Genomic DNA, 12,929 nt, shown 5'->3' with positions numbered 1-12,929 from the left:
CTCCATAATTTACAAGTACACAAAAATTGCGAGGTCACTGTACCGTACGAAAGGGATTGTAATCTAAAGCAACATCTCACACTTATTGATGTTTATGTGCTTGGGGGTTCATGGGTGTTAAAGAGAGTCTGAGATATTGGAGAGATGCCATAGGTTGACCATCCTGTGACCCACTACCATCTCCCCTTGTCTACTTATTCTGTTTTTTTTCTTGGTGTTGAGTTCTTTCCTCGTAAATAAATGGCATGGCATCAAGTTAGTGACTCTTGTTCTTATTTTTCTAATTCCTTTGAGAAAGCCACATTTGAAAGCCATAATTTGAAAGTTGATTTTGTTGCTTCAGGAAGAACTTATGTGTTCTATAAATGCATCCTTGTTCTCACTACCTACACAGAAATTCACCATCACAGCTCCCAGCAAGCCAGCTTCTATGGTCAGTGGCTTAACTCCCTATTCGCTCTAGCCAGCTTCTTATTCCCTCTCCCCATACTCTACGGTCATACTTCATAGAAAAAAAATGCTTTGAAATTTATTGGGGTACCTGAGCTAAATATTCCAGACCAGGAGGGCAGTTGGGTATAGGAGCTGGCCCCGGCATCCACATTACAGGAGCAGGCTGATTCGTCACAGGATATTTGCCAGGCTGGTACTGGATAGGATGGATGCCACCAATGGGATGGTACGTGGGCATGGCACCAGGCTGCTGGGGAGCGTAGTATCCCATTGGCAAGCCTGCTGGTGGAGGTCCAGCTGGTCCAGCAGGGCCTGTGTTCTCAAACAGATGAAAATATTATGTATTCTCACTTTAGTGTGTTGGAGGTTATATGATTTTTACATAAGTAAATATCCATGCAACGTGTTCTTTTCTTTTCTTTTTCTTTTTTATTTTTGCTTTTTAAATTTTTAATTAATTTATTCAGATTACATCTCAATTGTTTTCCCCTCACTTGTATCCATCTGTTCCTCCCTCCCTCCAGCTTTCACCCTATTCCCCTCCCCATGTTCTTAAAGAGAACAAGTTCTCCTGTTCTCTGAGTGTGTACTCATATAATTAAAATGTACTAAAGAGATTATTCACATCTTAGTTCATGTAACCCTTTTAAAACTTGTTACATATTATGCCCATATCACAGATATGGAAAAGTTTGGCATTCTAAGAAACATAGTAGCCTCTCATTTCTTCCCCTTTGGGGATCATAAATGCACTTTATTGGTTTCAACTGAGTTAACACAAGGTCTAACCTGCAATTATCACTGTCATTTTTACAATTTATTATAAAGGGGTCCTTACCATCTATTCTGGGTTGCCCTTGTTCAACTTTTTTTTTTTTTTTTTTTTTTTTTTTTGCCTTTCATCTAGACCTCAGGCTGTTTATCAACACCAATATATCTCACAATTTCTCTTTTTTAAAATTTTTATTTATTCATGTTACACCCCAGTTGTAGCTTCCTCCCTCCTCTCCTCCTCACCTCACCCTCCCTCCCTGTTTCCTCTATCTATCCTCCAATATGCCTCAGAGAAGGGGAGTCTCCCCTGCCCATCCACGCCAACATACCAAGATTTTTACATTTACATTTTACATTTACAAATTATTCTTTTCTTTCCTTCTCTAAATGTATAGTTCAGTGGGCTTTGCTGCTGCTGTTGAACACTTTTTCTGATATATTTTAGGGGATAGCAAGACACCTAAGTAGGTAAAACTATTTTCACTACAAGTATGATAACATGAATTCGAACCTCAGAACCCACGGTGAAAAGAGAAAGCCAGTTTTGGAATTTGCCCTCTGAGTTCCACATACTCACTGTGACACTTGTTTGTTCACCTCCCTACCCTGTAATGAAAGTTTAGAAGTGCTTTTGGGTATTTGTGTTTCCTATTCTGAACTGCTCACTCAGTTCATTATCCCATTAATAGGTTAGGGTTTTGTTCATTTTATGTAGCTTTTTGTTTCTTTTAAAAATTATTGTAGACACTAATTTTCTATCTGATGTTCAGCTGACAGTGTTTTCTCCACTCTGGAGACTGGAATATTCTGCTGCTTTTGGCGCTTGCTGAGCATAAGCTTTTTAATTTCATGCAACCCCATTTGTCCATTCTTGGAAATGTTACCTGTGTTATTAAAGTCCTCCTCTGAAGTGTCTTACCTGAGCCATTATCTTGAAGTGTTTTTCTACAACAGTTTCAGAATTTCAGGTCTTATATTGAAAGCTGTGATCCATTTGTGTGTGTGTGTGTGTGTGTGTGTAGGATGAGAGATACAGATCTAATTTCATTCTTTTATGTATGAGTGCCCTGCTATCCTAGCATGGTTTGTTGAGAGAGGTTGTCTCTATCCCAGTGTATGATTGTGACAACTTTGTTGAAAATTTAGTGGGTATATCTCTGTGGATTTATCTCTGAATCTTAGGTTCTACTGGATTATGTGACGGCCAATGTTGGCTGTCAACTTGACTCACGTGGGAAGAATACAGCTTCATTGGAGAATTGCCTCCATCAGACTGGCTTGTGGGCATCCCTTTGGGTCATTTTCTTGATTGGTAATATATGTTAATGAAGGATGGCTCACCCCACTGTCAGCAGCGACTTTGTTGAGACAGTGGACCTGGGTCTTCCTAGGCTTTGTACAAGGAAAATAGCTTTGCAAGCTAGATGAAACCTGCATTATCCCTCCACTGTCTCTGCTTCAACTCCTACTTTGAACTCCTGCCCTGGCTTCCCCCAGTGATGGGGTGGACAGTGACCTGTAAACTGAAAGAAGCCCCTTCCCTATCCAAGTTAGTTTTGTTCCATATTTGGTCATATTAGAGCAAATAGTGTTTGAGGAAAAAAAATTAGAACAGTCTACACGTCTGCTTTTTGTTTATAGCTCTTTGATACATTTTGGTGTTTTCAGCACTGTTTTATTTTCTGCTTAGAATATGTTAGATAATATTTACATCTTTGCTACTGTGTGCATTTTAGGATTATATGTTCTAGTTTTATGAAGAATACAGTTGAGGTTTTGCTGGGCATTGTGTTCAATTTGAAGAACATTTTTCAATAATGCAATTATCTTTACAAAACCACCTGATAATTCATGGTAATGAGAGGTCTTAAGTCTTTTTGTACTTCTTTCCTTAGTATTTTAACTTAAAAAAAAAAACCCTTATAGTTAGGAGTTTTATTCCTGGGTATATTATATTATTGAAGCAACTGTGAATGGAGTTTTTCTTTACAAGCTGTAATTGGTCTACAGTAAGACAACTGTTTTTATGCTGTTTTTTCATCCTGCCACTTTGCTGAAAGTGTTTATTAGGTGTAAGTTCTTCTTGATGGAATTCTTATGGTTCTTTAAGTATAGAGTCATACCATCTGCAAATAGGAGTGCTTAGATCTTTATAGTCTGTATTTCTTTCTTGTGTTTTACTGCTCTAGCTAAGAACTGAAGCACTATGGTGAGTAAAGATGAAGAAAGTAGGCACCTGCATTTGTTTCAGATGAGAAAATGCTCTCATTTTTCTTATTTAGTATAATGTACATTATAGATGGGACCTATATAGCCATTTTTATATTGGTGTATGTTTCTTCTATTTTTAGTTTCTTTGGGTTTTTTTTTTCATAAAGGGATGCTGAACTGTCAGAGCCTTTTATGAATCTATATTCCTTCATTACATAGCATTTACTGTTTACAGCTATATTGCATCAATAATATCCCTACTGTATCATAATCAAGGAGTAGTAACACTCACTAGGGGATTCTGTGGAGGTCTGTAGATCTAGGAAGTTTAGTGACAACAGTTAATTCAATCCTTAATTTACACACACACACACACACACACACACACACACACACACACACACACACCTAATCATAGAAACAAAGTGGTCTAGGGTTAACCAACACTGAGAAAAATCAGGCAGTAGAAGAAAAAACAATCTCAGAGTTTGAAGAAGTTTCTCTGAATGAAAACTACAGAAAAGCATTTAATGCAAAACCAGTAGTGCAAGGAATGAAGGATGCCCTGTGATATAGACATTAAAGAAGAGTAGTTTTTGAAGCTATGTGACATTCTTATCTATAAATCAAAGCTCATTAATAAGGCCAAGAATTACAAAATCAACTCTAATACTATCTCAAAACAAAGCTATGGTATAAACATTACTTTATCTGGGAAACAATCAAAACAGCTTCAGGGACAAGCTGCAATGACTAAGGTTAGAAACAGACTTGCATACATATTACTATCTTCAGTATTTTGGAACATATTCATATTAATTCTTGTAAGAGAAAAATGGTTACTATAAAGCAAATAACTGCTTCAATCCCAGAGAGATGCACATGTCCTAAGAGATGATAGGAATGGTTCTTAACCTATGAAGACAAGATGAACTATGGTATAAATGCTACCTCATCCAATCTGGCACTCCATGAGGAAGAAAAGTTTTATGCGAACACAGACCAAAACAAGAACTGTAGAAAGTAAGCTGAGCTTTGCAGAAGTAAGGGCTGTTTCTGGAGTATTCACTGGCAAGGTTAGAAAGCAAGGTAGTGTTGCTGGATATTTGATCCCATTGTGAACCCCAAGATTGTGAACTATAAATCCCTGTTTCTTGTTTGGTGTAGTTGAGCCCTACCACACACCTTTAATCCAAGAACTTTCTGTTTATTGTAAACAGGTAGCTATGGTGTGGTTCAGCTATCTCTAGCATAATACACACCTTTAATCCAAGAGCTTTATGTACACAAGATTTAATAAAATGAACCCTAGGTCAAGAGAAAGGAGCAAGAAACCAGCAGACAGGGATTAAAGAGTAGGAGGGACTTTGAGTTGAAAGATATTTAAGACAGTGTGAAGAAATAGAAGGAGCTTTTGCTATCTGGCTTTTTGAGCTTTGAGCTATGAATCCTTTGGCCTTGTGTTTTTGGCCTTTTCCTCCTGGCTGTCAGCTGAGCTAGTGAGCTTTTTGGGCATTTTCCTCTGAGACATACATGAGCTGAGTAGAAAGGTCAGCTGGGTGCTTTATCTGCCTCTCTGAGTAAATAGGATTTCACCTCAGCATCTGGCTCCTGAGTTTTTATTGGTAAACTTTAACAATGGGGATTTTCATTTATTATAATATATTTTAGCACTCTAACAAGTGGCATGATCACACAGACAGAGAGATAGCTCCAGCTGCAGACAAAAAGAAGCCATCAGATTTGGGAAGCCATCTGAGAAATTCTCAAGGAGAGATCTGAGAATGGAACTTAATAGAAGGCTTTAGGATCCTATGTAGTGGTACCCCAGATGACTTGGAAAAAAAAATAAGCAGAAAATTAAAAGCTAAATAGCTTAGCTAAAATTGTCCCAGTACCAATTATGATTATTATCATTTCAGTATTTTATATTTATTCTCAATAGCCATAATGGCTCTCTGTATTCACTCAAAGAAAAAGTGTATAAAAGCCTTAGAAGAAAAATTAGAGAGACTTATAAATGAAAATAAAAATACTCAGACACAGACAGAGGAATTTAGACAAGCCTTAGAAAGATTTATAAATGAGAAAAAGAAAAATGCTCAGATATAGACAGATGAATTTAGATAATTCTTAGAAAGACCTATAAATGAGAATAAGGAAATTTCTCAGATACAGACTGAGGAAATTACACAAGAGCCTACCATGACACAGCATAATGCAACTGAAAAGGGGGGCCCAAGATTGTTAGAAAAACAGCCTTAGTATATCCAGTTACTATACCAGACATACCAGAAGATAATAGGCACCCCAAGGTTATGACAAATTTGAATGGCATCCTATAGACATACTAGATTTGAGGATTCAGTTGTGTCCTATGGTATGCATTCATCCTATGTGAAGCAGATTCTAAATTCATGGTTAACTCTGAACAGGATTACCCCAAGATTGGAAAGATACAACAACAGCAATATTGGAACCTGGTCCTCAGTTGCAAAGGCAATCATAGTGGAAAGAGGAAGCGAAGGTCATAGAACAACTAAATCAGGCCAGATGTGCTGATATTTCCCAGAATCAGTTGCTAGGTTAAGGTCAATATGCTGATTCACAGAGGCATTTTGAATTTGATGGCCACACCTTGGCACTATGATGTGTAGCAGGTTTAAATGCTTGGGATAAGGTTGAAGAATCAGGAAAGAGCTCTGAGTCATTTACTTAAATTATATAAGGCCCAAATGAAGCCTTTACTGATGTGTTTAAAAAGGTTGACTTCAGCTGTAAGTAGAATACTATCAAATTCAGAAGTCAGAAAAGTACTAAACTTTCGCTTTTGAAAATGCTAATTCAGAATGCAAAAGAGTGATTAGACCTTTAAAGCAAGATCAGTCTTTAGCCTTTAGAGATAGAGGAATGAATTAGAGATATCACTGATATTGGATCTCCTGTTTATAATGCTAATCTGATTGAAGAAGTAAATTCTAAAAGACTTAGAGAAAATTAAAATGGCAGATGTTTCAAATGTGGTAAGAAAGGCTATTTGAAAAGGATTGTAGGTTAGGCACTTCTAGAAATAATAGTTTTTCTGGAGATAAACCAAGAAGAAGCCCCCAGCTTTCTGGAGTATGCAAAAGGTGTAGAAAAGACAGGTATTGGGCTACTGAGTTCAGAACAACAAGAGATAGGCAAGGTAACTGCTTACCTTTGGTAAACACCTCGGGGGCCTCCTACAGACCCCAACATCACATTTAATTCAATCATTTGGCACAGGAGAAACTCATCCACTGAACAATTAAAAGACTTAGTGTCTCTTGTTAAAAACAACACTGCTCCACATGTAATCAAGGACAGAACAGCTTCAACAAATAATACAAAGAGTTCAAGAAAGACCATAAGACAAATATATTGGTAAACTTCTATAAATAGAGACTTAAGCAAAATAAAAATAAATGGCATCGAAGTGAAAGTTTAGTAGACACAGAAACAATTTTATCAAAATCTTGGCATCCAGATTGGCCTCTTCAAGAATTAAATATCCAGCTTTTAGGGATTGGAACATTATCTCAGATAAAAAAAAATACAAGATAGGTTGAGTATATAGGACCAGAAGGACAAATGGGAAAATTAAAGTCACATATGTCTAATATAGTCATAAATTTATGAAGATATAGTTTGTTACACCAATGGAAAACACAGATTAACATTCCTCCAATCTAAAAAACAAGCTATAAAATAAAGAATTCTGAAAAAATATAAAAATAAACATTTAGAACAGACACAGATGTTCAGGTTATCTATCCATGAGCAGAACATGACAGGTGTTGGTCTTCCAAAGGTATCAACTGCCCTACCTTTACAATGGCTAATTGACAAGCCTGTATGGGTGAATCAATGGCCTATGAAAAAAGAAAAATTACAAGTACTTGAACAGCTGGTACAGGAGTAACTAAACGCTTAACACATTTAGGAACCTTCCAGCCTGTGGAATTCCCCTATATTTGTTACAAAAAAGAAATCAGGGAAATGGAGGATGTTAACAGAGCCATAAATAAGGTGATTCATCCATGGACTTTTGATAGCTTGGAATCCCATTGCCTTCTTTATTACCTAAGTTATGGCCTTTGATAGTAATTGATTTAAAAGGTTTTCTGTTCACAAGCATGATAGAGAAAGGTTTGCTTTCTCAGCACAAACTTATAATAAGAGTAGGCCAAAAAAGAGGCATTATTGGAAAGTCTTACCAGGAATGATAAACAGTCCTACTTTGTGCCAATATTTTGTACAAAGCTATTAAAAATAATTCATAAAGAGTTTCCTCAATCTAAAATTTACCATTATATAGATGGTATCTTACTGGCTGATTCAGATGAAATACCTTGGGAAAACTGTGTTCAATGAAGTAAAAAGAATTTTGCCTTGCTGGGGATTATAAATTGTTCCTGAAAAAATACAACAGGAGCTTCTATCAGTTATTTAGGATATAAGTAAGTTTACAGAAAATTTGACCACAGAAAATATAAACCAGGAAAAATAAATTATAAATACTCAATGATTTTCAAAAATTGCTGGGATATATTAACTGGCTCTAGCTCACAATTGCATTAACTACTCAAGAGTTGAGCAATTTATTTCAAACCTTACAAGGTGATAAAGATGTAAACAGTCCAGGAAAATTATTAGCTGAAGCTGAGAGAATTGGCTCTGGTAAGAAAAGAAATTACAGGATGCACATGCGGGCTGCTTGGATCCAAACCTAGATTGTAGTTTTGCCTTCTACTTGTTCTCCCATAGGAATCCTTATACAGAAAGAAGATAGTATTTTAGAATGGATATTTCTAGCACACAAATAGAATGAAAAAAGTAAAGACCTATGTAGAAAAATATTTCTGACTTGATTCTGAAAGGAGAAATGAAACTTCATCAATTAGCAGGAATAGACCCAGTAGAAATTGTGGTACCTTTTACTGCTAATGTTGAAATTACCTCATTATGGGCAGAAAATGAATATTGGAAAAGAGCATACAGTAATTTTTTGGAAGAGATTAACAACAATATCCCCAAAGCAAGAGACTTCATTTGTAAAAAGAACTAATTGAATTCTCCCTCATATGGTAAAAAAGGGACACCAATTTCTGGAACACCTACATTTTATACTGATGCAAATAAATCAAGAAAAGCAAGTTATGAGTCAGGAAAAATAAGTTAAGTGGCTCAGAGCCCTTATGATTCAGTTCAAAAACCAGAGTTGTATGCAGTTCTTATGGCATTATGTGATTTTCCTGGATCTCTTAATATAGTTACTAACTTGCAATATGCATAAATAGTTATTTTACACATTGAAACTGCTGAGCTTTATTCTGGATGATTTAGTATTAACTTTGCTATTTATTCAACTAAAATAAATAATTAGAAGTAGAAACCTTCCATTGTATATAACACATATCAGATCTCATACAGGCCTACCAGGCCCCCTAGCAAAAAGTAATGATGAAATTGATTAGCTGTTAATAGGCAATGTGCTAGAAGCTTCAGAATTTCATAAGAAACACCACATTAATAGAAAAGCTTGAAGGAAGATTTCTCTATCACTTGGCCACGAGTTAAGGAAATTATAAGGCAATGTCTGACTTGTTCTTTGTATAACCAAACTCCATTACCTGCAGGAAGTAACTCAAAAGGTTTCCGAAGAAATGAAATTTGGCAAATGGATGGGTTTCACTTTGCAGAGTTTGGAAAATTAAAGTATGTGCATCATATCACAGGTATATATTCAGTATTTCAATGGGAAACTGCTTTGAGATCTAAAAAAAAGCTGATTCTGTAATTACACATTTATTAGAAGTTATGGCTATTATAGGGATACTTGAACAAATTAAGACTGACAATGCTCCAGCATTTGTCTCTAGTAAAAGGAAACAGTTTTTTTTTTTGCATATTACAACATAAAGCATATTACAGGTACACCACACAATCCCACAGGACAAGCAGTTTTAGACAGATCTAATATCACTTTAAAAGAGATGCTTAATGAACAGAAAAGGTGTAATAAAGACCCCTAGAGATAAATTTCACAGTGCTTTACTGACCTTAAATTTCCTAAATGCTAATGAAAATGAAACAACATCTGCAGAGAGACATTGGATAATAGAAAAACTAAAACAGACTGTATATTTTAAAGATATGTTGACCTCAGAATAGAAACCAGGATCTGTGTTATGTTGGGGAAGAGGTTTTGCCTTTGTTTCCACATGATCAGAAAAGTTGTGGATACAATCAAAATTGATAAATTCGAACCAGAGATATCTCCTAAATAAAGAGAGGCATTAGTTAATCAAACAGCTTGGTCATTCAGTTCAAATTAATATATAAAGACTAAAGTTTTCTTCTTATATAAAAAGGACATTTTTGTTGTTTGGTATTAAAATCACAGTTAAGAGATTTAAAATGTTTTAAGTAAATTCAAAGGATTACTACAGTTCCAATTTTCTAAATCTCTAAGAATTAGAGCAATTGGAGCTAAGATAAAAAAAAAAATTGAGCAGGGAAGTGGTAGCCAATGCCTTTAATCCCAGGATTTCTATAAATTAGTGGTTTTCTAAATTCTAGAGTTACAATAAATATGGTAATGATATTCACACCTTTAATCCCAGCACATGGAAGGCATGCATCTTTAATCCCAATGCTCAGGAGACAGAAGCATGAACATCTCTCAGTTCAAGGCCAGCCTGATACAAAGCAAGTTCCAAGTAGAATTTAGGTACAGGTGTGGTACCTAAGGTAATTCCTACCTTTAATCTCAGCACTTGGAAAGCACGTGCCTTTGATCCCAACACTTAGGAGACAGGACAGCAAATAAGAATTGTAATGATTAAATTTAAAAGCCTCTTGTAAAAGGCAGGCAGAAATTCAAGGTGAATGTTCTATAATCTAAGATTAAATATACTTAAAGGTATATTTAGTTTCAAATTTTCAAAAGAACTTTTAAAAAATTTTAACTGAGACATAATGCTTTTTCTCTTGCCAAAAACCAAAACAAGACAAAAACGAAAAACACAAAATACATTTTCCCCTAGGAAAGATATAACCCACCAAAAAAGAAGTCCCCCCCTTAGTTAGGGTTGGGGCAGGCCTTTTATGTTTATCTTTCCAAGAGGAAAAATAAAAATAAAAGCATCTAACTGGGGAATCTGGAAACCACTGGAAAAATGAAACATCTCATGAAAAAGGGTGGATTATCAAGAGAAAATGCCACAAGAAAAGGAATAATTGACTAATTGGTATCTGCCATTTCCTTCTGTCTCTTCTGTCCCCTACAGGCATAAGTGGACAATGGTCTTTCTGTGGCCCCAATTAAATGAAAAATTAATTAAAGTTCGCTTTGGGGTTGGAGTATGGCTCTCTCCTTCTCTAAACCCACACATGGTTCTTAAAGGGGAATTCAAAGATCTCTGTCTCATATCAGAAGAGCAACCTGGTATGGGACAGAGGAAAATAAAAAAAAATGGATTGTTTATATATATATATATATATATATATATATATATATATATATATATATATATATATATACTTTCTGTCATTATGCACAGTATTAACTAATTTTAGAAATAAGCTTCATTTGGCTTCTTGTACATGTTTCCAGATTTGAGTCTGAAGCAAGTAACTAGGAACAAAGTTTATGTACTTTGGATGTACTTAACAGGTTATGGTCTTCAAAGCTTTCCGAAATCTGCTGGATATGGCATTTAAAATGTTTAAGTTTTTCTACCATTCCTAACAGTAACCTTTTGGGTTTCCAAGATGACCGGACCCCGACAAAGAATCCACCTGGACTGTGTAACACCAACCACTGAGAAAAACTGCTCTATGCTTCTTCTGAGGCCTGGTTCTGCACTAACAGTGGACAGCCTTGAGTTGACTGTTATGTTCTGCCCAGTCAGGATTGCCACTAAGCCAACAATCGTTCAAAGATCTGCTCCAGACTACAGACTGATTAGGACATTCAAATTGCTGAGTTCATATGAGATTAACACAAACATTTTACAGAACTTTGAACTCAAAAATACTTAATCCTAATTCCTGATTGTGTCATGGTTCTTCTTGCTATAGTTAGTTTATTGTATAGATGTGTAGTAATATAAATGTATATGTAAAAAATAAAAAAAATGTTTAATTAGCCAGGTGTGGTGTCACATGCCTTTAATCCCAGCACTCGGGAGGCAGAGGCAGGTGGGTCGCTGTGAGTTCGAGTCCAGTCTGGTCTACAAAGCAAGTCCAGGACAGGCAAGGCTACACAGAGAAACTCTGTCATGAGAAACAAACAACAAAAAAGTTTAACAAATAAAAACGAAACAAAACAAACAAACAAACAAATAATCTCAAAACTTCCAAATACAACTAAGATGGACATTGTGGAAAGATTAGCAAAAATTGCTTCATTTTTGTAAGTAGTTTTATTGTAATAGAGTTATAATCTTTTCTTTTTATTAAGATAAAAGGAGGGGATATAGAAATAATTTAAGGACAACAGAGAAAAGGGCTAGATTATTGAACATAGTCTTATCGGTCTTTTGTATTGATACAAAATTAAGATTATACTTGTATATTGATACAAAATTAAGGTTATGTTTTGTTTACAGCATGCTATGTATCAACTCTTTTTAATGTATCGTACTATGTAATTCTTTAAAAATGCAACTGAAGTTCTAGTCCTTTTGAAAGCTACTATCACAAACTGTTTAGGATAATTAAGAAATGCAAACTAATAGTCAGTCAAATTTGTGGGTTGTTAGGTACTAGTTTAGTAAGCCACAGATGTTTTCTAAATTAGCCAGTCAGTATATAGCCAGAAACAAGTAACTCAGATATATTAGTGATGTATAGTAGATGGTCTTCAAAAACCTCAGGGATCTATAGAATCTGGCATTTAAAGATGATTTTTATTAATTTGAGAATTTTTTTAAAATGAGTCATGTCAGCTCCTGGTAGCATCCCTTCCTTTATGTTAAGGGCTTATTCAATAGGATGATTAGATTTCTATACTTATATACAAATTTACATACATGAGTAATTTTCATTATAAAGATGTATTAACCCATGTTAAAAATGAAGAAGTAGGGCTGGAGAGATGGCTCAGAGGTTAAGAGCACTGGCTGTTCTTCCAAACGTCCTGAGTTCAATTCCCAGCAACCACATGGTGGCTCATAACCATCTATAATGTGATCTGGTGCCCTCTTCTGGTATGCAGGCACACATGAGGCATAACGCTGTACAAATAATAAATAAATAAATAAATATTTTTTTTAATGAAGAAGTAAAAAGTTGACAAATTATGTGTAAGTAACTAGCATATTATGCTTCCATCTGAGTTGGAAATTGCCCTTAGAGGTTTTTTTTACTGTTTCTGTAGAAAAAAAATCAATACATGTTTAATTTTGTGTATCCATAGTATTTCATATTAACTTACAGAAAACTCTAGTATGAAGCCACCTACT

General features: G+C 35.3%; 1 protein-coding gene across 1 annotated transcript in view; it reads right to left on the bottom strand.

The window, feature by feature from the left end:
• The window catches only part of Plscr4 (phospholipid scramblase 4), a 41,890-nt gene that overhangs the window by 11,453 nt on the left and 17,508 nt on the right, over positions 1-12,929 (bottom strand). The window contains exon 4 of the mRNA XM_051140824.1: positions 542-765. Coding sequence (XP_050996781.1) covers positions 542-765 — 224 coding nt within the window. The remainder of the gene's footprint in view (positions 1-541; positions 766-12,929) is intronic.

This window comes from Acomys russatus, chromosome 32 (assembly GCF_903995435.1).
Source record: "Acomys russatus chromosome 32, mAcoRus1.1, whole genome shotgun sequence".
NCBI classification, from domain to species: Eukaryota; Metazoa; Chordata; class Mammalia; order Rodentia; family Muridae; genus Acomys; species Acomys russatus.
This window is presented reverse-complemented; position numbering and strand designations above follow the sequence as displayed.